At 34.5% G+C, this 26232-nt stretch overlaps 3 protein-coding genes across 16 annotated transcripts in view; all 3 read left to right on the forward strand.

Annotated features, from left to right (window-relative positions):
• FAM135A (family with sequence similarity 135 member A) overlaps positions 1-26232 on the forward strand; it is a 134340-nt gene that overhangs the window by 60087 nt on the left and 48021 nt on the right. For all 14 annotated transcript variants that reach the window (XM_050789692.1, XM_050789702.1, XM_050789699.1 and 11 more), the window contains 2 exons: positions 3406-3455; positions 14292-14447. In XM_050789692.1, coding sequence (XP_050645649.1) covers positions 3406-3455; positions 14292-14447 — 206 coding nt within the window. The remainder of the gene's footprint in view (positions 1-3405; positions 3456-14291; positions 14448-26232) is intronic.
• SDHAF4 (succinate dehydrogenase complex assembly factor 4) overlaps positions 1-26232 on the forward strand; it is a 170897-nt gene that overhangs the window by 59480 nt on the left and 85185 nt on the right. The gene's annotated exons all lie outside the window — the stretch shown is intronic.
• The window catches only part of SMAP1 (small ArfGAP 1), a 428466-nt gene that overhangs the window by 56959 nt on the left and 345275 nt on the right, over positions 1-26232 (forward strand). The window lies entirely within an intron of this gene.

The following is a 26232-nucleotide window of genomic DNA, read 5'->3' on the forward strand; positions in this document are numbered from 1 at the left end:
AACTGATTTTTCTGGTGAGGAAGGAAAAAGAATAGTTGAAAATTTATTGTCATTCTTTTTGGAACATAGTATTATATTCTCATATAAAGTTACTGTAAAATTAAAGAATGCATAGTATGAAATTATGGCCATTTATGACATTTTAGCATTTTTTAAGCAATTCAAATATACTTCTAATTTAAACTATTTTATTGCCAGCCTATCAGTTTACATGTGAGCATTCTAAATAATTTTATAGAATGCAGGTTAGTGTAAAAAGATCTATTAAAAAAAAAATGGGCCAGATCTTGGTTGGGTAGAAAAATACTTGATTCAAAACTAAAACACTTTTGTTGAGATATCTTTTATCCTTAAACCTAACATCATATTGCCATTGTCTGAGCTGTGTTATAAATATTTGTTGAATGAATGGATAGATTTAGAAAATAAATAATAGATATATGTACCCTTTGGCCTAGTATCCCCACTTCTGTTCACCTGTATCATAGAAATAACATACTAGCTAGTATGTAAAGATATAGCTACAAGCATGTTTATTTCAGTATTGTTCTTAGCGGCAAAACAGTATAAACAAAGATCAATGCCCATTATTTGGACAAAGAGTGGAATACAGAATAAATCATGATGCACCTACATCAAAGAATATTGTGTAGTCATCTTAAAACATGCTTTAGTGCTAGGTACCAGAATACTGTGGGGTAATGCTGAGAGAAAAAAAGCAAGATGCAAAAAAGTGTGCAAAATACAATCCTATTTTTACAAAACAGTGACTCCAAAACTCATATGTGTATATGTATATTATATTTGAAAAATATGGGAGGATATGCTCTAGACTGTAACCTTGGATTAGTAATAGGAGCCAAGCCCCCCCAAAATATATTATGATAATCACATCTATGTATTTCTGTAGAATTGTATAAATGGGTATATACAGTATACCCTTGAATAACACCGGAATTGGGGCACTGACCCCTGTACAGTTAAAAATATTCCTGTAACTTTTGACTCCTCCAATACTTACCAACTAATGACCTACTGTTCACTGAAAGCCTTACTGATAACGCAAACGGTTGATTAATACATAAAAAGACTAGTATCTACATGTTTTTATGCAATCATGACATATTCATCTTTCTTAATTTTTTCAATATTTCTAGGCTACATAGTTTACAAGTTTCATATTCTTTCCAAAATATTTATTGAAAAATACTTGTGTATAAGTGCATCTGCATAGATCAAACCTGTGTTGCTCAAGGGTCTGTTATATATGTCACTTTAAAAAGAAAAAATAATTAAAATAGGATTTTAAACTCCCTTAAAAATCTAAGTGATTTTGAAATTATTTTCAGGACTAAGATTTTAAAGTTAAATTATGCTTTTAAACATTCTTTAAGATATTGTTTGCATTGAAGTAGCTCTCACTAGTTATAATGCAAACATACCCATTTATGCAGTTAGGTTCTTCTATGTAAACATTAGAAAAATGTGTCACAACTCTCAAAACCTTATTTCAAATTTTTAAAACTCAGAGGGTAGAATATGTAATTTCTAAGACTAATTTTCCTGATTTTTTTCTATCATAGGAAAAGATCATGAGTAATGTGAAAACAGATGTTGGCCTATGGGAGTGGTGGTTTTAATGCAGATAAGCCACTGGTTTATCTGACAGTGAAATGATTGTGAAATCAGAGCAAATTTCTTTAGTTACCAACAAGTTGGCCAAATTAGTGATCTATTTTTTGGTATATATCAATATCTAAATACAATTTTACTTGTATATTTTGTGAGTTATGAAATATATGTGTTCCATTGATTTTTAGTTAACAACAGAGTATTTGTTGTTCACATTATGTTACCAGGAGGGGTGCAGTGTCCTTGGTTCTTGTTGAAGGAAGAATTCAGCCAAGAGACACACAGCAAGGGTTATGCAGCAGAATTTATTTAAAGAGACAGTACTGCACTCTGAAAGATAAAGCAGAGCAAGCTTCTGGAGAGAGTGAGCCAGCAGCAGCCAGTGCTGGGGGACTCTATGAAGAATACATGATTATTCATGAAAGGGCATGAGGAGGTGTCACTTGCAATCATGTTTTAGGCAATCCCCTTGGGCATATACGCTCTGTAGTTGTACATGCTAGTACACATGTTGCTTGTCTTGTTAGCATTTAAAATCTCCACCTCGGGGTGTGTTTTTTACTATTGTAATGAGCAAAAGACTATTCTAGGGTGAGTTATTGGAGGAGTGCACATGCTTCAGGGTCGCAGGAGCCCAACCACAAGGCCAGGTATAGCCAATATAGCCATCGTCCTTTTTACTGTCAGTGGGCAGCATCTCCAGGACTTCTTTGCCCAGAGGCTCCCTTGGCTGCTCATATCTGGCTGTCTCCCTACTCTTAATAATTATACTGTGGTTGTGTTTTACCATATAATTGTGATTGCTTTTTTTTAACAAATTTAAATGTTTATCATTTTTATCATGTAGTAAACATTCAGTCTGTCTTACAAATTAGTCAGCTGATGAGTGAATTCAGGGATGTTACAGAATGTGTTCTTGCCTTTATGTGAGAAGGATCAATTAAACTCTTTCACAAGATTATGGGAATTTTGTATGGTTATAACTAGGCTGTTACAGTTCTTTTAAAAGACCTGTTTGATTTCTACTTAAAAATTATGTGTATGTAAAGATATTTCAGACCTTAGTGTAATTCCTCCCTGCCAAAAATAAATAATTAATAAATCTTTATATTTTTTTAGTTTCTGTTTTTCCAGGTAAATATTACCATTTTAATTGTAAATCTGTGTACCTCTTTATAGATGATTATAGCATATATTAAGTAAATCAGAGTTGTATGGCAAATATTTGCCTCAGTTTAAGAATATTTTATAGAAAAATAAATGTATTAGGAACTAACTTTATTAAAGGATCTTGATATTCATTTTTATTAAATAGCCTACACCCTAGGTATATTTTAAATGTTTCAGTTATAAAAATTGATTTTACTTGAGCATTTTAGGAATAGCTTTTGTAAAAAACGAGAAAGCAAGGCATGTGTATGTATAACACAAAATACTAAACCATACTGGAAATTATAAAATATGAAGTACAGTAAAATCTAATTATATAGTTACTCTTTTGTGTAACACAGTTGTGCAAGTTACTTAATGTATATAGTTAAGTTTCCTTGACAGTGTTAACTCTTGTGAAAACTGAAAAATGATATTTATCAGAATGTAGAATTTAATAATCACGTTACCTATATAATATGTTTATTAAAATATGTTACCTTGAAATTTAATTCATTGAATGTAGTCCAGATACGTCTTAATTTTCAGTTTTTATGGGAATTTTATTTATATAAATTAAATATCTAACATTGAAATATTTCCTCTACTCTTTACTCCTTCCAGAGGAAATGGATGTAGAAGCTCGACTTACTGAACTATGTGAAGAAGTTAAGGTACTTGGATTTTTTTGATTCACATCATCAAGTTATTTGAGTGGTTTCTGTTTCCTATTCTAGGTATTTTGTCTATGAAAACTTAAAGTATTTATAGTTCCTAAAATGCAAAGATAAAGTGGTTGATCATTGTAGAACCATTGTAGAACCAACTTAGTTGGTCAAAATTCATTTGGCTTCAGCATAAAGTTAACTTACCTTTTAAAAAGTATGTTATTCTTCATATAAATGAAATAGCAAAGATAATTAACTGATCAAGCTGTACATTTTCTTCTGTTCACTCTCTTGGACACGTTTTTAAAACATCACTTGTACAAGTTTATAAAATGATACTGTTTAAAAATGAAAATTTGTTTTATTTCAGTAGATCAATTTGCTTCTCATATCATTTTTTCAGTTCACTCTTGCAATTAAATTGATACATTTGCCTTTCTTTTTCTGAGAAACTAAATGTTTTTAACTAAATGCATGTTTCACTATGCATTCACTCTTGGTCAGCTACATTAATGGAAGAAATCAGAGGCATGAATCAAAGGAAAATATGTATTTGGTTTGGATATACTTTTGTATGTAAATTTGAATGAGGACTAGACCCATTCAAAAAGGTATTCTAAGAAAATTATGCATATGCAGGATACATAAGTTTTGTATACTGTCCTAGAGGTTTTCTCTGCAGTTCAAGTAAGGTAAATATTTTCTTTAAAAAAGTCACTAATGTTCTTATGATAATTGCTCAAAAGAACATTAAACAATCTTAAGATGTGTGCGGTTAATATGAAAACATCTGCAGTGTTTCACTGAGCTATTAAAGAAATTTTGAATAAATATACATATGATACTCCTGTAGATAATCACTAAAATATATCAGTTTTACTCCAGTCAATCATTTTAATGAGTCCAAACCAAAATCCCACTGGAAATTTAAACCTGTTTTTAAAATCTTTTCAAGAAATGTAAAGATGGCTAAGAAAAACTTTTAAAAAAATAATGTAATTTTAAAATAATACAAATGAAGAAAGACTTGCTCAACTGGATACTAAAATATATGTAAAATAACAGTAATGAAAAGAAATAAGGTAGGATTTCTCTAAAAGAATAAAAAGACAAGTCAGTGGAATTAAACAGCACTAAAATAGTCACTATTATGTTTAATAACTAAGTGTATGATAAAATATCAGTAATGTCAGGGTCTATAACTATTGTGGTAAAGTTAACGTCATGCCATGCTATAGCAACAGTTCTAAATGGACTAAAGAGTTAAGTGTCCAAAGAAATTAGGAAGAAAAAAATTACATACATATGTAAATATAAACAATCTGATCTTGGGATATGAAATGACTCCCTCAGACAATTTTTAAAAAGGTTTTTTAAAGACCAATAAAAACCTAAGGGACAAAATAAGACATTGATGATTTGAAATTTCTTTGTAACAAAATGTACTATAAATTTGAAAGCAAAGAATAGACTGGAAGAGAATATTTGCAATATTTAAAGCAGGCTAATGGTCAGTGCTCACTATATATAACATGCTCTCAAGTATCAATTTTAAAACAACACCCTTGTTAAAAAAAAAAAAAAAAAAGGATACAATGAGGCAGTGTACAAATGAGTCCTTAGCAGAATAATTTAGCTCCTGAAATGATACTCATTCTTACTGGAAACCAGGGGAATGCAAATTCTAATAGGTTATTTTTTTTGCCTATGAAATTTGCAAGAATGAAAGTGACTACTGATCTTCATTTTTTGCAAGACTGTAGTGAAACTAGTATCTGCATACCCTGTTGGTGATGGTATAAACTGGCACAATATTTTTTAACATTAGTCCATTGATGTATTTTAAAAACACTTACATGTTGCACAATTATTAAATCTGCACAGCAGTTTTTATTTAATAATCTGTTCTACAAAAATATAAATGTGCACAAATATAAGAAATTACATCATTAATTATTATCAATTCTGATGTAGCCATTTAAAAGCATTAGGTGGATCTCTATGAAATTGTCATGAATTATTTAATTCAGAAAATATTTATTAATTCATGATGCTAGATACTGTTTTCATGCTGAAAACTCTTCAAGATATATTAATTGAAAAAAGAAAAATATGAATAATATGATTTTGTATAGTACGTTAAAAGAACTAAAAAGCTGTTTGTGTATTTTATTGTGTTTATGTGATTATATATGAAATATTTGAAAGGATATATATATTCCAAGCTTTTAACAGTAATACAGAAAAAAAGTGGCATGGAGAGTAAAGTTTGTAAATGGGAATTTTTATTCTTTATATGCATCTATATTAAATGTTTAAAAATAATACATATGTATCCATGTATTGCTAATTAATTTTTTAGATATACCTATTTAAATTTCAGTATGTAAATGGATGTCGTAAACTTTAACATCAACAACCTATAACATATTATAATGTGTCTTGAGACGTGGTGAGATACAAATTCTCATACCTTGTATATCTTTTTCAGGGATTAGATTGGCAGTATGTATCCACAGCCAGAAAAATATCTCTTCTTAGTGTATACCAAAAGCTAAACAGAGGTTCATGTGAAGATTCATAATATTGTAAAATTGTTTAATAAATGCCCAGTGGTAGAATGGTTAAACAAATTACGGGATACTTGTAATCTAAGTTATACAGCCTTAAAAATGATGTTTTTGGCCAGGCGCAGTGGCTCACACCTGTAATCCAGGGAAGCCAAGGCGAGCGGATCACCTGAGGTCAAGAGTTGGAGACCAGTCTGGCCAACATGGCAAAACCCCATCTCTACTAAAAATACAAAAATTAACTGGGTGTGGTGGTGGGCATCTATAATCCCAGCTACTTGGGAGGCTGAGACAGGGAGAATCGCTTGACCCAGGAGGCAAAGGTTGCAGTGAGCCAAGAGCATTCCATTACACTCCAGTCTGGCCGACAGAGTGAGACTCTGCCTCAAAAAAAAAATAAAATAAAATAAAAAGATGTTTTTAACAAATGTTTGATGAAGTGGAAAAATGTTCATACTGTATTATATTCAGTGAAAATTGTATGAAACTATATATTATTTTAGCTTTTGCTTTATGTATATAATTGAAAAAAACTTGAAGCCTGTACACTAAAATGAACTTTTTTCATCTTTTTTTGCTTTCTCATATTTTCTAAGTAAAGCAGCATTTTGCAATCAAACAAGCGGTGAATGTTATGGGAAAATATATATGTATAAGATAATGTGATTTGAAAAAAACGCAAATGTAGCCAGACACAGTGGCACACACCTGTAGTCCCACCTACTCAGGAGACTGAGGTGGGAGTACTGCCTGAGTGCAGGAGTTGAGACTGTATTCATACCTTTGAATAGCCACTGCACTCCAGCCTGGGCCATGTAATGAGACCCTGTCTCAAGTTTAAAAAAAGAAAAGAAAAATATACTAATGTAAAGTCTTATTCCTACATTTATATATATAAAAGATCATGCCAAACGTAATTCTAATTTCCTTTGTTAATATAAAAAATTGTATTATTATTTATTTTGGTATTTATTACAAGAGATTTATGAAAACCAGAGAAATAATTTATCTATGCTTCAGGGATGCTTTTCCAACAATGAGAGTACTAAAGTTTTTCAGAACTGCAGTATCATGATCCCTAGGGAATAAAATTAATAAGTACTAGGTATCTAGATAACCTTGCTCTCAGGAAAAATAAAAAGAGAGTTGTGTACTTTATTTATTTATTTATTTATTTATTTATTTATTTATTTGCCTGGGTTAAAGGCCAGAAAATTGTTTCTACTTTTGTATAGACCATGCTAAGTGAAGTGTTTCATATCTTATACAATGCTATTTAATTACTCTCAGTTACTTATCCAACTCTTCTTTTTCTAAACTCCATTAAAACTCTCCTTGGGGACAATAATACTGCAAGTTTCAGCTTATATTTTAAAGTCCATATTCTTAAAAGAGACATGAAAAACTTGTTAGCTTCATTTGTGCTACATTTGTAAAACCATCTCGGGAAAAAACACAGCAGGAAATTCATCATATGTTGATGAATCTTTATTCATTATATCTTGACTCTTAGCTTCCATTCCAGCTTCTGGTATTTATAAACCTTTTCCATAAATTATGGGAGCTCTTTTTCATAGAAATGTAAACATTTTCCATAAATTCTGTAAACATACAAATGTTTTTTATAAATTCTGGAAGTTTTTTTTAATCTGAAAACTATAACTTCTCATTCACTTATTTATTCACTCAGTAAATATTTATTGAGTTACTACTATGTACGAGTAACTAGAGTCACAAAAGTGAATAGGACATGATCATAATTCCTCCTCTTCTTACTAATTTTGTTTAATTTTTGTTTAGCGTCTTCTCTGAGTTAGGCAAGGTAAATGAAAGTGTGATTTGAGTGGGGGAAGAAAAGCCTGCTGAACTGCAGACTTTAAAAAGAAATAAAAATAAACTGAGAGTAGCAGTATCATATGTGATAAGCAGCCTTTGGGGATACACACACACATACACACACACAGAAATTTATTTTTATTTTATTTTGTTTTAATTATACTTTTAAGTTCTGGGATACATGTGCAGAAAGTGCAGGTTCGTTACATAGGTATACACGTGCCATGGTGGTTTGCACACCCATCAACCCGACATCTACATTAGGTATTTTTCCTAATGCTATCTTTCCCCTAGCCCCTCACTCCCTGACAGGCCCTGGTGTATGATGTTCCCCGCCCTGTGTCCATGTGTTCTCATTGTACAACTCCCACTTATGAGTGAGAACATGTGGTGTTTGGTTTTCTGTTCCTGTGTCAGTTTGCTGAGAATGATGGTTTCCAGCTTTATCCATGTTCCTGCAAAGGACATGAACTCATCCTTTTTTATGGCCGCATAGTATTCTATGGTATATGTGTGCCACATTTTCTTTACCTACTCTATCATTGATGGGCATTTGGGTTGGTTACAGGTCTTCGCTATTGTGAATAGTGCTGCAATAAACATACGTGTGCATGTATCTTTACAGTAGCATGATTTATAATCGTTTGGGTATATACCCGGTAATGGAATTGCGGGGTCAAGTGATATTTCTGGTTCTAGATCCTTGAGGAATCGCTACGCTGTCTTCCACAATGGTTGAACTAATTTACACTCCCACCAGTAGTTTAAAAGCCTTTCTATTTCTGCACATCCTCTCCAGCATTGGTTGTTTCCTGACTTTTTAATGACTGCCATTCTAACTGGTATGAGATGGTATCTCATTGTGGTTTTGATTTGCATTTCTCTCATGACCAGTGATGATAAGCTTTTTTTTCGTATGTTTGTTGGCCGCATAAACGTCTTCTTTTGAGAAGTGTCTGTTCATATCCTTCGTCCACTTTTCAGTGGGGTTGTTTTTTTCTTGTAAATTTGTTTAAGTTCCTTGTAGATTCTGTATATGAGCCCTTTGTCAGATGGATAGATTGCAAAAATTTTCTCCCATTCTGTAGGTTGTCTGTTCACTCTGATGAGAGTTTCTTTTGCCGTGTAGAAGCTCTTTAGTTTAATTAGATGTCATTTGTCAATTTTGGCTTTTGTTGCCATTGCTTTTGGTGTTTTAGTCATGAAGTCTTTGCCCATCATGCCTATGTCCTGAATGGCATTGCCTAGGTTTTCTTGTAGGGTTTTTATGGTTTTAGGTCTTATATTTAAGTCTTTAATCCATCTTGAGTTAATTTTGTACAAGGTGTAAGGAAGGGGGTCCAGCCTCAGTTTTCTGCGTATGGCTAGCCAATTTTCCCAACACCATATATTAAATAGGGAATCCTTTCCCCATTGCTTTTTTTTTTTTTTTTTTTTTTGTCAGGTTTGTCAAAGATCAGATGGTTGTAGATGTATGGTGATATTTCTGAGGCCTCTGTTCTGTTCCATTGGTCTATGTATCTGTTTTGGTACCAGTAACATGCTGTTTTGGTTACTGTAGACTTGTAGTATAGTTTGAAGTCTGGTGGTGGTATGCCTCCAGCTTTGTTCTTTTTGCTTAGGATTGTCTTGGCTATATGGGCTGTTTTTTGGTTCCATATGAAATTTAAAGTAGTTTTTTCTAATTCTGTGAAGAAAGTCAATGGTGGCTTGACGGGGATAGCATTGAATCTATACATTACTTTGGGCAGTATAGACAGAATATTGATTCCTCCTATCCATGAGCGTGGAATGTTTTTCCATTTGTTTGTGTCCTCTTATTTCCTTGAGCAGTGGTTTGTAGTTCTCCTTGAAGAGGTCCTTCACATCCCCTGTAAGTTGCATTCCTAGGTTTTTTATTCTCTTGGTAGCAATTGTGAATGGCAATTCACTCATGACTTGGCTGTCTGTCTATTATTGGTGTATAGGAATGCTTGTGATATTTGCACATTGATTTTGTGTCCTGAAACTTTGCTGAAGCTGCTTATCAGCTTAAGGAGATTTTGGGCTGAGACGATGGGGTTTTCTAAATAGACAATCATGTCATCTTCAAACAGAGACAAACAATTTATCTTCCTATTTGAATACCTTTTATTTCTTTCTCTTGCCTGATTGCCCTGGCTAGAACTTCCAGTACTATGTTGAATAGGAGGTGTGAAAGAGGGCATTCTTGTCTTGTGCTGGTTTTCACAGGGAATGCTTCCCCCTTTTGCCCATTCAGTATGATATTGGCTGTAGGTTTGTCATAAATAGCTCTTATTATTTTGAGATATGTTCCATCAATACCTACTTTATTGAGAGTTTTTAACATGAAGGGATGTTAAATTTTAGCAAAGGCCTTTTCTGCATCTATTGAGATAATCATGTGGTTTATGGATTACATTTATTGATTTGCATATGTTGAACCAGCCTTGCATCCCAGGAATGAAGCCGACTGGATTGTGGTGGATAATCTTTTTGATGTGCTGCTGGATTAGCTTTGCCAGTGTTTTATTGAGGATTTTCTCATTGATGTTCATCAGAGATATTGGCCTGAAATTTTCTTTTTTTGTTGTGTCTGTGCCAGGTTTTGGTATCAGGATGATGCTGGTCTCATAAAATGAGTTACGCAGGAGTCCTTACTTTTCCATTGTTTGGAATAGTTTCAGAAGGAATTCAGTACTAGCCCCTCTTTGTACCTCTGGTAGAATTTGGCTGTGAATCCATCTGGTCCTGGAGTTTTTTTGGTTGGTAGGCTATTAATTACTGCCTCAATTTCCGACCTTGTTATTGGCCTATTCAGGGATTCAGCATCTTCCTGGTTTACTCTTGGGATGGTGTACGTGTCCAGGAATTTATCCATTTCTTCCAAATTTTCTAGTTTGTTTGTGCAGAGGTGTTTATAGTATTCTCTGATGTTAGTTTGTATTTCTGTGGGGTCAGTAGTGATACCCCTTTATCATTTTTTGTGTCTATTTGTTTCTTCTCTCTTTTCTTCTTTATTAGTCTGGCTAGTGGTCTACCTATTTTGTTTATCTTTTCAAAAACACCAGTTCCTGGATTCATTGATTTTTTTTTTTTTAAGGTTTTTCATGTCTCTGTCTCCTTCAGTTCTGCTCTGATTTTAGTTATTTCTTGTCTTCTGCTAGCTTTTGAATTTGTTTGCTCTTGCTTCTATAATTCTTTTAATTGTGATGTTATGGTGTCGATTTTAGATCTTTTCAACTTTCTGATGTGGGCATTTAGTGCTGTAAATTTCCCTGTTAACATTGCTTTTGGTGTGTCCCAGAGATTCTGGTACATTGTCTCTTTGTTCTCATTGGTTTCAAAGAACTTCTTTATTTCTACCTTAATTTCGTTATTTACCCAGTAGTCATTCAGGAGCAGGTTGTTCAGTTTCCACGTAGTTCTACAGCTTTGAGTGAGTTTCTTAATCCTGAGTTATAATTTGATTGCACTGTGGTCTGAGAGACTGTTTATTATGATTTCCATTCTTTTGCAGTTGCTGAGGGGTGTTTTACTTCCAATTATGTAATCGATTTTAGTGCTATGTGGCACTGAGAAGAATGTATATTCTATTCATTTGGGGTGAAGAGTTCTGTAGATGTCTACTAGGTCCACCTGGTCCAGAGCTGAGTTCAAGTCCTGAATATCCTTGTTGATTGCCTGTCTCGTTGATCTGTCTAATAATGACAGTGGGATGTTAAAGACTCCTACTATTATTGTGTGGGAGTCTAAGTCTCTTTGTAGGTCTCTAATAACTTGCTTTATGAATCTGGGTTCTCTTGTATTGGATGCATATATATTTTGGATAGTTAGCTCTTGTTGAATTTATCGCTTTACCTTTATGCCCTTCTTTGTCTTTTTTTTCATCTTTGTTGGTTTACAATCTGTTTTTTCAGAGACTAGGATTGCATCCCCTGCTTTTTTTTTCTTTTTTTTTTTCTTTCTTTTTTTTTTTTCCTTTTGCTTTCCACTTGCTTGGTGAATATTCCTCCATCCCTTTATTTTGAGCCTATATGTGTCTTTGCACATGAGATGGGTCTCCTGAATACAGCCCACCAATGGGTCATGACTCTTTATCCAATTTGCCAGTCTGTATTTTTAATTGTAGCATTTAGTCTATTTACATTTAAGTTAATATTGTTACCTATTAATTTGATCTTGTCATCATGATACTAGCTCGTTATTTTGCCCATTAGTCAATGCAGTTTCTTTATAGTGTCATTGGTCTTTATATTTTGGTGTGTTTTTACAGTGGCTGGTACTGGTTTTCCTTTACATATTTATTGCTTCCTTCAGGAGCTCTTGTAAGACAGGCCTGATGACAAAATCCCTCAGCATTTCCTTGTCTGTAAAGGATTTTATTTTTCCTTCACTTATGAAGCTTTTTGGTTGGATATGAAATTCTGGGTTGAAAATGCTTTTCTTTTGATAATGTTGAATATCGGCCCCCACTCTCTTCTGGCATATAGGGTTTCTGCAGAGAGCTCTGCAATTATTCTGATGGGCTTCCCTTTGTAGTAACCTGATCTTTCTCTCTGGCTGCCCTTAGCATTTTTTCCTTGATTTCAACCTTGGAGAATCTGAAGATTATGTGTTCTTGGGGTTGCTCTTCCTGAGGAGAATCTTAGTGGTGTTCTCTGTATTTCCTGAGTTTGAATATTGGCCTGTCATGCTAGGTTAGGGAAGTTCTCCTGGATAATATCCTGAAGTGTGTTTTCCATCTTGGTTCCATTCTCCCTGTCACTTTCAGAGCTGGTGCACTGTGCTTGGAGAATCCCTCTTGTCAGGATCAGCTGCTCTCTTCAGAGCCAGCAGGCAGGAACGATTAAATCCGCTGAAGCTGCACCCACAGCTGTCCCTTCCCCTAGGGGCTCTCTCCCAGGGAGATAGGAGTTTATCTGTAAGCCGCTGACTGGGCCTGTTACCCTTTCTTCAATGATGCCCTGCTCAGTGAGGAGGAATCTAGAGAAGCAGTCTGGCCGCAGCTGCTTTGCCGCGCTGTAATGAGTTCTACCCGGTCTAAACCTTCCAGCCTCCTTAGCACTGTCAGTGGAAAACCACCTACTAAAGCCTCAGTAATAACAGACGCCCCTCCCTTACCAAGCTTGATCTTCCCCAGTCGACTTCGGACTGCTGTGCTGGCAGCGAGAATTTCAAGCCATTGATTCCTAGCTTGCTGGGCTCGGTGGGAGTGGGACCCGCTGAGCGAGACCACCTGGCTCCCTGGCTTCAGCCTCCTTTGCGGGGGAGTGAACGGTTCTGTCTTGCTGGGGTTCCAGGCACCACTGGGGTATGAAAAAAACTCCTTCAGCTAGCTCAGTGTCTGCCCAAACAACTGCCCACTTTTGTGCTTGTAACCCAGGGTCCTGGTGGTGTAGGCACATGAGGGAACCTCCTGATCTGCAGATTGCAAAAACTGCGGGAAAAGCACAGTGATCTGGCTGGATAGCACAGCCCTCATGGCTTTCCTTGGCTGGGGGAGGGAGGTTCCCTGGCTTCTGGTACTTCCCAGGTGAAGCAACGCCCCACCCTACTTCTACTCACCCTCTGTGGGTTGGACTCACTGCCTAACCAGTCCCAATGAGATGAACTGGGTACCTCAGTTGAAAATGCAGAAATCACCCACCTTCTGCATTGGTGTCACTGGGAGCTGCAGACTGGAGCTGTTCCTATTCGGCCATCTTCCGATCATGTCCTAATAACAGTATTTTATAATAGTTTGTTTACCTGCTTTTCTCTTCTCACTAGACCGTGAACTTCTCATATTAATCTTTGTATCTCTAGAATCTAGGCCATTAGCATTTAAAATGTGTTCAGTAAATAGCAAGTGAGTGAATTGTTAGAAATGAAAAAAAAAATAAGTGTTTGACAACTCTGTAAAAGGATTACTCACAAGTGAAGTAGAACCTAAGAACATAGGAGTAAGAGAAAAGGACTACTTCAGAAAGTATCTCAGTTTTTTCTAAGGAGTCATAGATATTTTAAGTATTTTTCTCAGCTGGTTGAGGAAAAATCTTAAGAATATATTACCTTTCAAAAAAATTGTAACTCTCATCATTATTTGAATACTGTGTTTAAAATTCCCAATATTTTGATGTTAGAACCTGATCATTCTCTATAGCATCCGAATTTGTCATTTTAGTTTACAATTGACATTATTTCAGTTAACAAGACATCTTAGATATTGAAATATTGGTTAAGTTGTTGAAAATGGCTTCAGTAACTATCAGGTAATTGAAAAACCATTGTCAATTGATCTTTCTCTCTCTACACACATGTGCGTGCACATACAAATGCACATTTCTTTTTTTAAATCACAAATTTGCCTTTGTATTAATATTCTCAGTAACATATTTAAGTATGTTATATTAAATCTTGGGAAACAGTGAAATTTTTTTTCTTTTAATTTCAGAAAATAGAGAATCCTGATGAACTGGCAGAACTTATCAATATGAATCTTGCACAACTTTGCTCACTTTTGATGGCTTTATGGGGACAGTTTCTGGAAGTTATAACACTACACGAAGAACTAAGAATATTATTAGCACAAGAGCACCATACTTTGAGGGTAAGTTAAAGAGAAGTGATTTTAGAGCATTTTAATGAGTATTATTTACCTTTAGAAAATTTTTATGAAAACAGACCTGATTTTTACCTATATATTGATAAATCAGAAGACATTTATCATAATGTTATTGTTTGACTTCCAAAATTAATAATAGAATGGAACAATACAGTTAAGCATATGACCTGTTTCAATCACAATCTCTGCTGCTAAGAAAAACCACCTAAAAGTAAGTAAAATAGGAAAATATATGATACAGAATAGCCCCTGGAACCTAAGAATAGGAATTAATAGCCAAGCTTCATTAGGGACAGGAATCAGGAACTAGAGAGCTATCTCAAACTTAGTCTTCCTCTTCTCCTTTTCCTTCCCTTTTTCTCTCTATCACTGACCTAATAAAGGAATGTGTATTATAAACTTGGCAAGATGGAGGGGGCAGTCCACACATTACACATATATGTTAGCTGTAGACCTAGTATGGACATTATGCAGGAATTTCTATGCAATTTTATTGTATAGCATCTAAAGAGATTTTACATGTTAAATAACTATCTTTCCATCTTTTTTCCTTATATACTCTGCATGCACCCTGATTTTACCTTACATACTAGGGGTTCCTCCAAACATCATTAATTTCTTTTCCTTTTTAAAAAAAATTTTCTTAATTATAAAACATAACATATAGTCAGTCAGAAAATGCATGCAACAGGCACATTTTATCAAATAATTAAAAGCATACACCCTTTCAGTTATTATGCAGATCAAGAAGTAGAATACTCTCAATACTACAGATGTTTGCTCTGTGTCTTTTCCACTTACTATACCCTTCCTAATACTTAGAAGTAATCACTATCCTGTCTTTTGTAGATGATGAGTTCCTTACTTCTCTTTTAGTTTTATTATCTATGTATGCATGTTAAATAGTGGAGGTTGTTTCCACCTGTTATTGAATTCTATATAGATGAAATTGTACAGTAGTGTTCTTCTGTATCTTGCTTTTTCACTCAAGACATTAGAAGATTAATCCGTCTTTTTTGACAGTACCTGTAGATTGTTCATTATCATTGCTGTAATATATCTCCATTTGAATATATCCACATTTGTTTATCTGTTCTACTGTTGATAGATACTTGGATTACTTCTAACTTGTAGTAGCTATTACAAACCAAACTGCTATGAACATTCTTGTGTATATGTCCTGGCATACCAGTTCATCTGAAATACTTACCTGTGAGGGAAATTGCTGAGTCATAGGGTATGCATACTTCACTTTTACTAGCTAATGTGACAGTTTTCAGAGTTGTACCAATTTTTACTCCCACCAGCACAGTTTGTTACTCCACATACTCTCCAATTCTTGATACTGGCAAGCTTTTTAAACTTTGCCAAACTGATAGATGTGAAATGGTATATTATTGAGGCTTTAATTTGCATTTCTCTGATTACCCATGTGGTTGAGCACTGCTTTGTGTGATTATTGGTTATGCAGGTTTGCCCCATATGAAATGCCTATTCTAATCTTTTGCCCATTTCTAATAAGATTACTTTTTTCTTCTTTATTTCTAATGCTTTTCTGTGTCCTTTGTTATGTGTTTTTACTAATAGAGCCTCTCTCATTCATGGTTTATTGTTTTCATTGATTTTATATTGTTTTTTAATGAACTGGAGGTCTTAATTTTAGAATAGAAGGAAACTAAGAGAAAGGCCAGACATGGACATAGCCATTTTTGGACATAACATATGTGGATCAGTGAGATTTTTCAATAAATGATGTTTGAGACAATTGAGTATCCATGTGGTAAATATTAAATAAAATTCAGTTCCAAGTGGATTGAAGATTTAAATGTGAAAGGCAAAACTGTAAAGCTTCTAAAGTATAATCAGAAACTTACAGAAGACTTTAAAAAGTTGGCCGGGAGTGGTGGCTCACACCTGGAATCCCGGCACTTTCGGAGGCCAAAGCAGGTGGATCACCTGAGGTCAGGAGTTCAAGACCAGCCTGGCCAACATGGTGAAACCCCATCTCTACTAAAAATACAGAAAGTATCCAGGTATGGTGGCAAGTGCCTGTAGTCCCAGCTACTTGGGAGGCTGAGGCAGTGGTAGAGGTGGAGGTTGCAGTGAGCTGAGATTACACCACTGTACTCCAGCCTGGGCAACAAGAGTGAAACTCCATCTCAAAAAAAAGGAAAAAAAAAAAAAAAAAAAAAGGTAATGCAGAGTACTTCTATATAATTTTCATCAGAATCACAAATCAGCATTTTGGCACATTTGCTTTATCATTGCCTCTTTTTTGTAGGTAGATACACATGTAAATATGCATACATATATACTTACATTGTTTTTCCTGAGCAATATGATGATTATAGACATAGTATTCTTTTATGATTAAGTACTTCAGCACATATATTCTAAGAATAAGGACATTCTCTTAGTTAACCAATACACTGATCTACTTTAGAAAATTTTATATTGCTACAATACTGATATTTAATGTATGGCCCATATTTAAGTTTTACCAATCATCTTACTAATGTTTTGCATAACAACTTTTTCCAAGATCAAATTCAGGATCACATTGAATTCAGTTTTCATGTTCCTTTACTCATTTAATCGGGATGAATTCCTTATCTTTGCATGACCTTGACTTTTCAGAGTATTGGCCAGTAAGTTTGTGAACTATTCTTCAGTTTGGGTTTGTATTATATTTCCCAGTGATTAGATTAAGATGACACAGTACTGGGGGATATTACAGTTTTTTTCAATCAGTTTTGGTAAATTACATTTTTCGAGGAGTTTGCCCATTCTAAGTTTTTTTAATTTATAGACATCAAGTAGTTCATAGTATCCTTCAGTTATCTTTTTAATATCTACAATATCTAATGTTTTCTAGTTTCATTCCTGATTTTATTTTAGTTTCTAGTTGTTTGTGCCTTCACTCTTTTTTTCTTGAATTGTCTCACCAGAACTTTGTTATTTTATTTGTCTTTTCAAAAAAGCAATTTTTGGTGGTGGTAATTTTCTCCCTGTGTGTTTTGTTTTGTTTCATTATTTTTGCTATATTGTAGCAAATAGGATCCATATATAAAATACTGTTGTTTTATAGGACTTTTTCTTAGAAGTTATTTATTAAAGATCAATCACCTTCTCTAAAGGGCTAAATAAAAAGGATTCTACAACGGATGAAATAGCGTAATCACTGTATTCAACTTACTAATGGTCTGGCATCATCTTAATGTAGCAATTTAGAATGAATAACATAATGAATGGAATGTATTTTTTTCGGCAATTTTCATGAACATCATTTCTCATTACCAAGATTTTGAATAACAATGAATTATGGTAATAGTATCAGAAGGGTAGCCAGTTTTCAGGGTAAATTAAAGTGACGTTGATAAGCATTAAAGGATCTCACTGACATTCTTTTTTGGAAATTTAGGACTCTGACAAGACTTGAAAGCCAGTCCACCTCTATAGAGAGGTGAGGTGAATGCATACCAATACCTCAGGCAAAGTTTTCTTGAAAAGTATGTCAGAATACACAACCAGCGACCCAGTTTTCTATGCTGTAGAACAAGAATCAGCTTTTTCTGTTAAGGACCAAATGGTAAACATTTTGGGCTTTGGGAACCACACATTTTTGTCTTAACTACTCAACTCTGTTGTAACATGAAAGCCGCCATGGATGGTATATGAATAAGTGAATGTGGCTCTGTTTCAATAAAGTTTTATTTACAAAAACAGGTGTTGGGCCAGATTTGGTTCTCAGGCTGTAGTTTGCCAACCCCTGCATTATAAAACTAAGAGGAGAGTTGACACCTCTTCCACAAAATAAAAGTCTGTTCGAAGGTTATTTTTAGTGACCAGTAGAAGTAAAGGCCAGTAGCAAGAAATAGTTTTACATGGGAAAGGTAATCTTCAGGGTATTTTTTTCTCTTTTTTTTTTTTGTTTTTTCTTTTCTTTTTTTTCTTTTCTTTTTTTTTTTTTTTTTTTTAATATGTTTTTATTTAGTTCCCACAAGCAGACAGGGCTTTTTTTTTTTTTTTTTAAACTATATGTTACTAGAGAAAAATATTATAGTTCCATTAAATTGTTCTGTTTGTGTCACCTGATTGGAAGTTCTGGGAAGAGAATGGTTGCAAGGATTAGATGCAACTTTATAGCTTGATATTCAATGGGAAAGAAACTGTTCTGGGTGGAATAGGAACAAGAAGGTAAACTTAAAAGAGCAGCTGGTGAACACAACTTTGAGAAGAAGGGACAAAGAAAGGGGACCAAGACAAAAATCAGGTTTGTGGAAAACTAGAATACCAAAGGTAAACTTTGGAATTTTACCTAGAGCTTCCCTTTTCTCACCCCATTCCAGACACCAGGATAGGGCCTATTTTAATTCCTAAATGAATCATGGAAGGATAATAAAGACAAAATAAGAGAATGTCCTAATGTTACTCAAGCAGGAATAAGCCTTGCCCTGCCTTGCCATGTATCACAAAAACTGTGGCCATGGTAGCATATTGTGTTATCTCGCTCCCATTTATGCAATTCAGGAGGAACTTCGCTAATAAAGTATCTTGTTCTTCTGAGAATACATTGCTAAGCCTACAGGAACTGAAGTAGTCTAAAGGTCATTCAGTGTTTGTACAGGGACAGACTTAGCTACAATAAAGTATATAGGCTGCCTGATAACGAATTCAGAAGCAGCACTATTGAGCTAAGTCGCAGAAATAAACCTTGATATGAAATCTTTCCTTATTGGTGTGAAAGCAAATTATGAAGCAAAGAGTTGGACTAAAAAGAGGAAATGTAAATCCATACTTGAAAAGAACAATTTAATAAATTAGTTTTATACCAGTTCAACCATATTCTTTAATATTCAGATCCAGTGATTTCAGGTTTTCAAATTTTTGGCGAATTAAGGCATCCAAACTTGTTGAGCTTCTGTAGTCATATGCCATACGCATTCATGCTACATCATAGAGACTATTGTGTGTGAATTACAGGTGCCCCATACTAATTAAAAAGATAAAATATTTATGATAAGTGAATGATGTTTGTGTCATTTCAAACTAAAATGGAATGATCAAGTGGGACAACTTATATAAAAAGCAAAAAAAAAATCTGAAATTATCCTGAATTTTATGTGTCAAGAACTGTAAAGAATCTTGAGATTTTGCCCTCCTAATTACATGCCAATAAGTTAGCCTATCATAAATTGATTCATGTATAGCAGCAGAAAACATGAGACAAAGGACCTTATTAATGGTAATATTATCATTTGTTCTCTTTCCTTGAGCCCAGATTTCCACAGCCCAACATAAAAAAGGCCAGGCTTATGCTAGTGGATTGCAATACAGGAGAAAAATTCTGTGCTTAGGGATCCAAAATATTTTATAATAGATAGCAAGGTTTATCGACCAATGCTGTAACCTGTTCTTTGCTCCAAAGGGAGACATATCTCTGTTTTCCCAGGCTTTTCTCTAATATGAACATCCTTGAAAAGATAGTCTGTAACAAAGACAGTCAGGGTTTCTGCTCACAAACCTTTCAGAAATGCAAGAGACGCATGAAGAATTGTCTCTCAACACTATGTCTTATAGAGAACTTGCTTTCATTGCAGTTTATTTCCTCAATAATTTTACTGATCTTTATTGCTAGTGCTTCCAAAGATACCTCTTGTTGTGTTATAATGCTTCCCATTATAACATCAGAGATGCCATATTTAATATTGATTGTAACTTGTGTCTGGAATTATAAGTCCAGTATTAGGGAAATAATATATTCAGTTTGCAGATCAGAGAGCCAGATTTTGTGCTTTGTGCTAACATTGCTGACTTAAACAAGCTTTTGTTAGGGTTAGTGGAGTCAAAGTAACAGTTGATTTCACATTCTTTCAGAGACATGTTAACCATCAGCTTGTATAAATCTTTAGTTCTATTATGCCAGATGTTTATAAATAAAGATCCTGCAGCCAAATACATAGGGTTGCCAGATGAAATGCAGAGTGCCCAGTTAAATTGGAATTTCAGGTAAATAGTAAATGATATTTCAATATATCTGGTGCAACCCTATCAAATAACATACTTAAAGCATCAAAGGGTTTAACTGTGTTTTACATATTGTTGTATGTGAAGTATTAATATATCTTAGATACAGAAAAGAATTCCTTGGTCAAGAAGAAAACAAATTTCAAGCTTATTCTTATGTGGAAGCAGGGCCTTTTGGAAACATATGGCTTTACTTAAAATGCATGCACTATTATTTATGGTTCTAACCTAGAGCAAAAAAATCCAAGTTGATATGGTAACTCTGCTATTCAGTTACTTATTATTCTGTAATACTGCTCATTTAAATTCATCACATTAACATGTCTTTCCTGGCTGGACATAGTGGCTTACACTTGTAATCCCAGCACTTTCGAAGGTGGAGGTGGGAGGATCACTTGAGGCTGGGAGTTTACAACCAGTCTGAGCAACATAGTGAGATCCTGTCTCTATTAAAAAAAAAATTGTGTCTTTCCTTGAACTATAAAATGGAACTCTGCTTCTATGAGGTTAGCCTCTTTTTTCTTTGTCTAACTTCTCTCCCACCTTGTAGTTGCCTGTTTATGTTTTTTGTTGTTGTTGTTGTTGTTGTTTTTTTTTGAGATGGAGTCTTGCTCTGTCGCCCAGGCTGGAGTGCAGTGGCCGGATCTCGGCTCACTGCAAGCTCTGCCTCCTGGGTTCACGCCATTCTCCTGCCTCAGCCTCCCGAGTAGCTGGGACTACAGGTGCCCGCACCTCGCCCGGCTATTTTTTTGTATTTTTTAGTAGAGACGGGGTTTCACCGTGTTAGCCAGGATGGTCTCGATCTCCTGACCTCGTGATCCGCCCGTCTCGGCCTCCCAAAGTGCTGGAATTACAGGCTTGAGCCACCGCACCCGGCCGCCTGTTTATGTTTTGAGTTCATAGCAACAGGTTTGTTACTAATACTTTATTGAAATTATGGTAATTCTTCCAGGACCACTGCCTGTAAGCCCAAGAATTCATCTAAAAATTGAAAGGAGACCTTCATAGATGGATAAACTATATTGTGCTCTTGGAAATGAAAAGTTTTGTTTGTTTGTTTTTCCCACAGAATGTTTATAGACGGACCATAGTAATTTATTTGTATTTTTACTTAATAAACATGTGTATAGCAATTATTATCTGTGTAAGGCACTAATTGCTTTATAAATGTTAACTCATTTAATCATCAGTACAATCTCATGAAGTAAATACTTTGTCATTCCCATTTTATAAAAGAAATATTGAGGTTATAGAAAGGTGAAATAACAGCCAAAGTTGCATGACTTGTACATGGTAGTGACTGGATGGGAACCCAAGCAGTAGATGCAGACCTGATATTTCTACATTTCATCTCTTTCCCATGAATTTGCAAAATATTAAAAATGAAATGTAAGTTAAGACTTCAAACAAAATAGTAGTACAAACTTGTAACATTAGAATACCATTTATTATGATGCTGGTTTGCTATACTGTTTATGTTTTACAAGCAAAGAGAAATACAATCTCAAACGTAGTTTTCAGTATCAACTTGGTGGTATAAAATATAGTTTTGGATTTTTTTCCAATTGAATTAGAGAACATGCCATTTGCTGTATTCACTGGAATTAATCATAAAAAAAATACTGTAGAACACTAAGTATGCTGCCAATGGTCTAATAGCTAGGAAATCAAAACGTTTGTTGACAGCACCACCAAAGTAGAAGATTCAAAGGCATAGATGTTACGTAATATGACACATATAGGTAACTGTGTCTAAAGTGTAATTTTGTTGGGGAGGGCGGGGATAACAAATTTTGAGTGTAACAGATTTTATGTAACACAAATTAACCGTTAACAATTTTAATGTGTACAATTCAGTGGCATTTAATATAGTCACAGTGTTGTGTAACCATCACCTCTGTCTTATTTCAAGACATTTGCATCACTCCAAAAGGAAACCCTGTACACAGTAAGGAATCACTCCCCTGTCCCCTTTCCCCATTCCATGGCAAGGGTTAGTCTCATTTACTGATCTTGGATGTTTCATATAAATGTAATCATACAACATTTTGTATCTGGTTTGTTTCACTTAGAATAATGTACCAAGTTTCATCCATGTTTTACATGTATCCATATAATGATTTCTTTTTTTATTATACTTTAAGTTCTGGGGTACATGTAAACAACATGCTGGTTTGTTACGTATGTATACTTGTGCCATGTTGATGTGCTGCACCCATCAACTCGTCAGCACCCATCAGCTCATCATTTACATCAGGTATAACTCCCAATGCAATCCCTCCCCCCTCCTCCTCCCCATAATAGGCCCCGGTGTGTGATGTTCCCCTTCCCGAGTCCAAGTGATCTCATTGTTCAATTCCCACCTATGAGTGAGAACATGCGGTATTTGGTTTTCTGTTCTTGCGATAGTTTGCTGAGAATGATGGTTTCCAGCTGCATCCATGTCCCTACAAAGGACACAAACTCATCCTTTTTTATGGCTGCATAGTATTCCATGGTGTATATGTGCCACATTTTCTTAATCCAGTCTGTCACTGATGGACATTTGGGTTGATTCCAAGTCCTTCCTATTGTGAATAGTGCCGCAATGAACATACGTGTGCATGTGTCTTTATAGCAGCATGATTTATAATCCTTTAGGTATATACCCAGTAATGGGATGGCTGGGTCATATGGTACTTCTAGTTCTAGATCCTGGAGGAATCGCCATACTGTTTTCCATAATGGTTGAACTAGTTTACAATCCCACCAACAGTGTAAAAGAGTTCTTATTTCTCCACATCCTCTCCAGCACCTGTTGTTTCCTGACTTTTTAATGATTGCCATTCTAACTAGTGTGAGATGGTATCTCATTGTGGTTTTGATTTGCATTTCTCTGATGGCCAGTGATGACGAGCATTTTTTCATGTGTCTGTTGGCTGCATGAATGTCTTCTTTTGAGAAATGTCTGTTCATATCCTTTGCCCACTTTTTGATGGGGGGGGTTGTTTTTTTCTTGTAAATTTGTTTAAGTTCTTTGTAGGTTCTGGATATTAGCCCTTTGTCAGATGAGTAGATTGCAAAAATTTTCTCCCATTCTGTAGGTTGCCTGTTCACTCCGATGGTAGTTTCTTTTGCTGTGCAGAAGCTCTTTAGTTTAATTAGATCTCATTTGTCAATTTTGGCTTTTGTTGCCATTGCTTTTGGTGTTTTAGACATGAAGTCCTTGCCCATGCCTATGTCCTGAATGGTATTACCTGGGTTTTCTTCTAGGGTTTTTATGGTATTGGGTCTAACATTTAAGTCTCTAATCCATCTTGAATTAATTTTTGTGTGAGGAGTAAGGAAAGGATCCAGTTTCAGCTTTGTACTTATGGCTAGCCAATTTTCCCAGCACCATTTATTAAATAGGGAATCCTTTCCCCATTTCTTGTTTTTCTCAGGTTTGTCAAAGATCAGATGGCTGTAGATGTGTGGTATTATATAATGATTTATTTTTGTAGCAGAATTCCACTGTATGGGTATACTACATTATTTTATATGTTTGTCCATTGATAAACATTTGAGTTTTTCTACCTATTGACTACTGTAAATAGTTGCTGGTATGAAAATTTGTATACAAATATTTGTTTGAATACCTGTTTTTAGTTATTTGGGGTATATACCTAGGAGTGGAATTGCTGAGTCATATGATAATTCTATGTTTAACTTTTTGAGGAACATCCTCACTGTTTTCCACAGCAGCTGCACCACCTTACATTCCCACCAGCAATGTACAAGGATTCTAATTTCTTCATATACTCAGAAACACTTGTTATATTCTGCTTTTTGTTTTAGGGTTTTTGTCATGGCCAACCTAGTAAGGGAGAGATGATATTTTCATTGTAGCTTTGATTTGCAGTACCCTAATGACTAGTGACCTTGGACACCTTTTCATATGCTTATTGACCATTCATGTATCTCCTTTATAGAAATGTATATTCAGGTCCTTTCCCCATATTTTAATTGGGTCGTTTGTCTTTTTGTTGTTGAGTTTTAGTTATTTATATATTCTGGTAACTAGGCCCTTATCTGATACATAATTTGCAAATGTTTTTCTGTATTCTGTGAGTTGCTTTTTAACCCTCTTGGTAATATTCTTTGGTGCACGGGACATCAGGGCAGCAGGAAAAATCTTAAATTTTTTTCCCCCATTAAAAGAAATCCTGTAAATTAAGATAAATATATTTAGCAGTTATCTTCATAATAAAAAATTTTAAAGATATAACTTAACCCTTAAGAGAAAGTATTGTGCTTATAACTGCTACTAATACAGTTTTCTTGGAATAATTATTACATGCAATGGAAAAGATCCACATGGTAAGGGGGAGAGAAAAGGATTTCTAATCTCAATTTAATTAGTGTATATCTATGTTACCATAGATTCTCATGCTTGATATCAGGATATATTTGATGTTTTTTAAAAATTGAGAGTCCTCAGAGAGACTAAAGCCCAGAAACTTTATATTCAGGAGATCTAGGTTGTATAAACACTTATACAGTCTTGTGTTACTTAATGATTAGGATACTTTCTGGAAAATGCATTGTTAGGTGATTTCATCATTGTGTGAACATCATAGAGTATACTACCCAAAGCTAGATAGTATAGTCTGCTACACTAGATAGTATACAGCCTGTTGCTCCTATACTACAAACCTGTATAGCATGTGACTGTACTGAATACTGTAGGCAGTTGCAACACAGTGGTATTTGTGTATCCAAGCCTATCTAAACATAGAAAAAGTACAGTAAAAATATGGTATTATAATTTTAGGAAAGATCATCCTTTATGCGATCCATCATTGTCTTAAACGTCATTATGTGGAGCATGGCTGTATGAACTTATTGAATTATCATTGTAACGTATTTTGAAAACTACTCAATACTTCAAGAAAATTATTTCATTACTTCACAAAATGACTTTGTGCTGCTTTTCGGTCAGTTCCTACACCCTGTAAGCAACTACTGTCTTGATTAGAAATAGAATTTTCATTTGCTTCATTCAACATAATTTCTTTTAGATTAGTCCATGTTGTTGTATATATTTGTAGTTCATTTCTCTTTATTGTCGAGGAGTATTTTATGGTGTCATATACCAGAATTCATTTATCTGTTCCTCTTGACTATTCTGAATAAAGATGCTATGAACATTCTTCTATAGATCTTTTTTGTGAACATAGGTTTTTATTTCTATTGCTTACATACATAGGAGTAAAATTGCTTAGTCATTGGGTAGATTTATCTTTAACTTAATAAAAATATTTTTTTTCCCAAAATGGCTATACAGTTTTAAACTCCTAACATTAATGTATGAGAGTTTCAGTTTTTCCACATGCTTGTATTGTTTGGTGTCATTAGTCTTTACCTACTATAGTAGGGGTAAAGTGGAATTTCATTATGGTTTTATTTTGCATTTCTCTGCTGACTCCTGATATTGAGGGTTTTGTTATGACTTTAGTTTTGCAAAATGTTAAATTAGGTTGCCTTTTATTACTGACTTATTAAGAATATTTATATATATTCTAGTTACAGGTCCATTGTCAAACATATTTATTAAATTCTCCTAGTCTGAGGTTTATATTTTCATTTTCTCAGTGATATATTTTGATGAGACTATCTAAGTACAATTTATCTTTTTTTTTCTTTTATGTTTAGTGCTTTTGTGTCCTAAAAAATCTTTGCCCAAGTCGTGAAAAATATTATTTTGTGTTTATTTTAGAGAGCA

Source organism: Macaca thibetana, chromosome 4, assembly GCF_024542745.1.
Source record: "Macaca thibetana thibetana isolate TM-01 chromosome 4, ASM2454274v1, whole genome shotgun sequence".
NCBI classification, from domain to species: Eukaryota; Metazoa; Chordata; class Mammalia; order Primates; family Cercopithecidae; genus Macaca; species Macaca thibetana.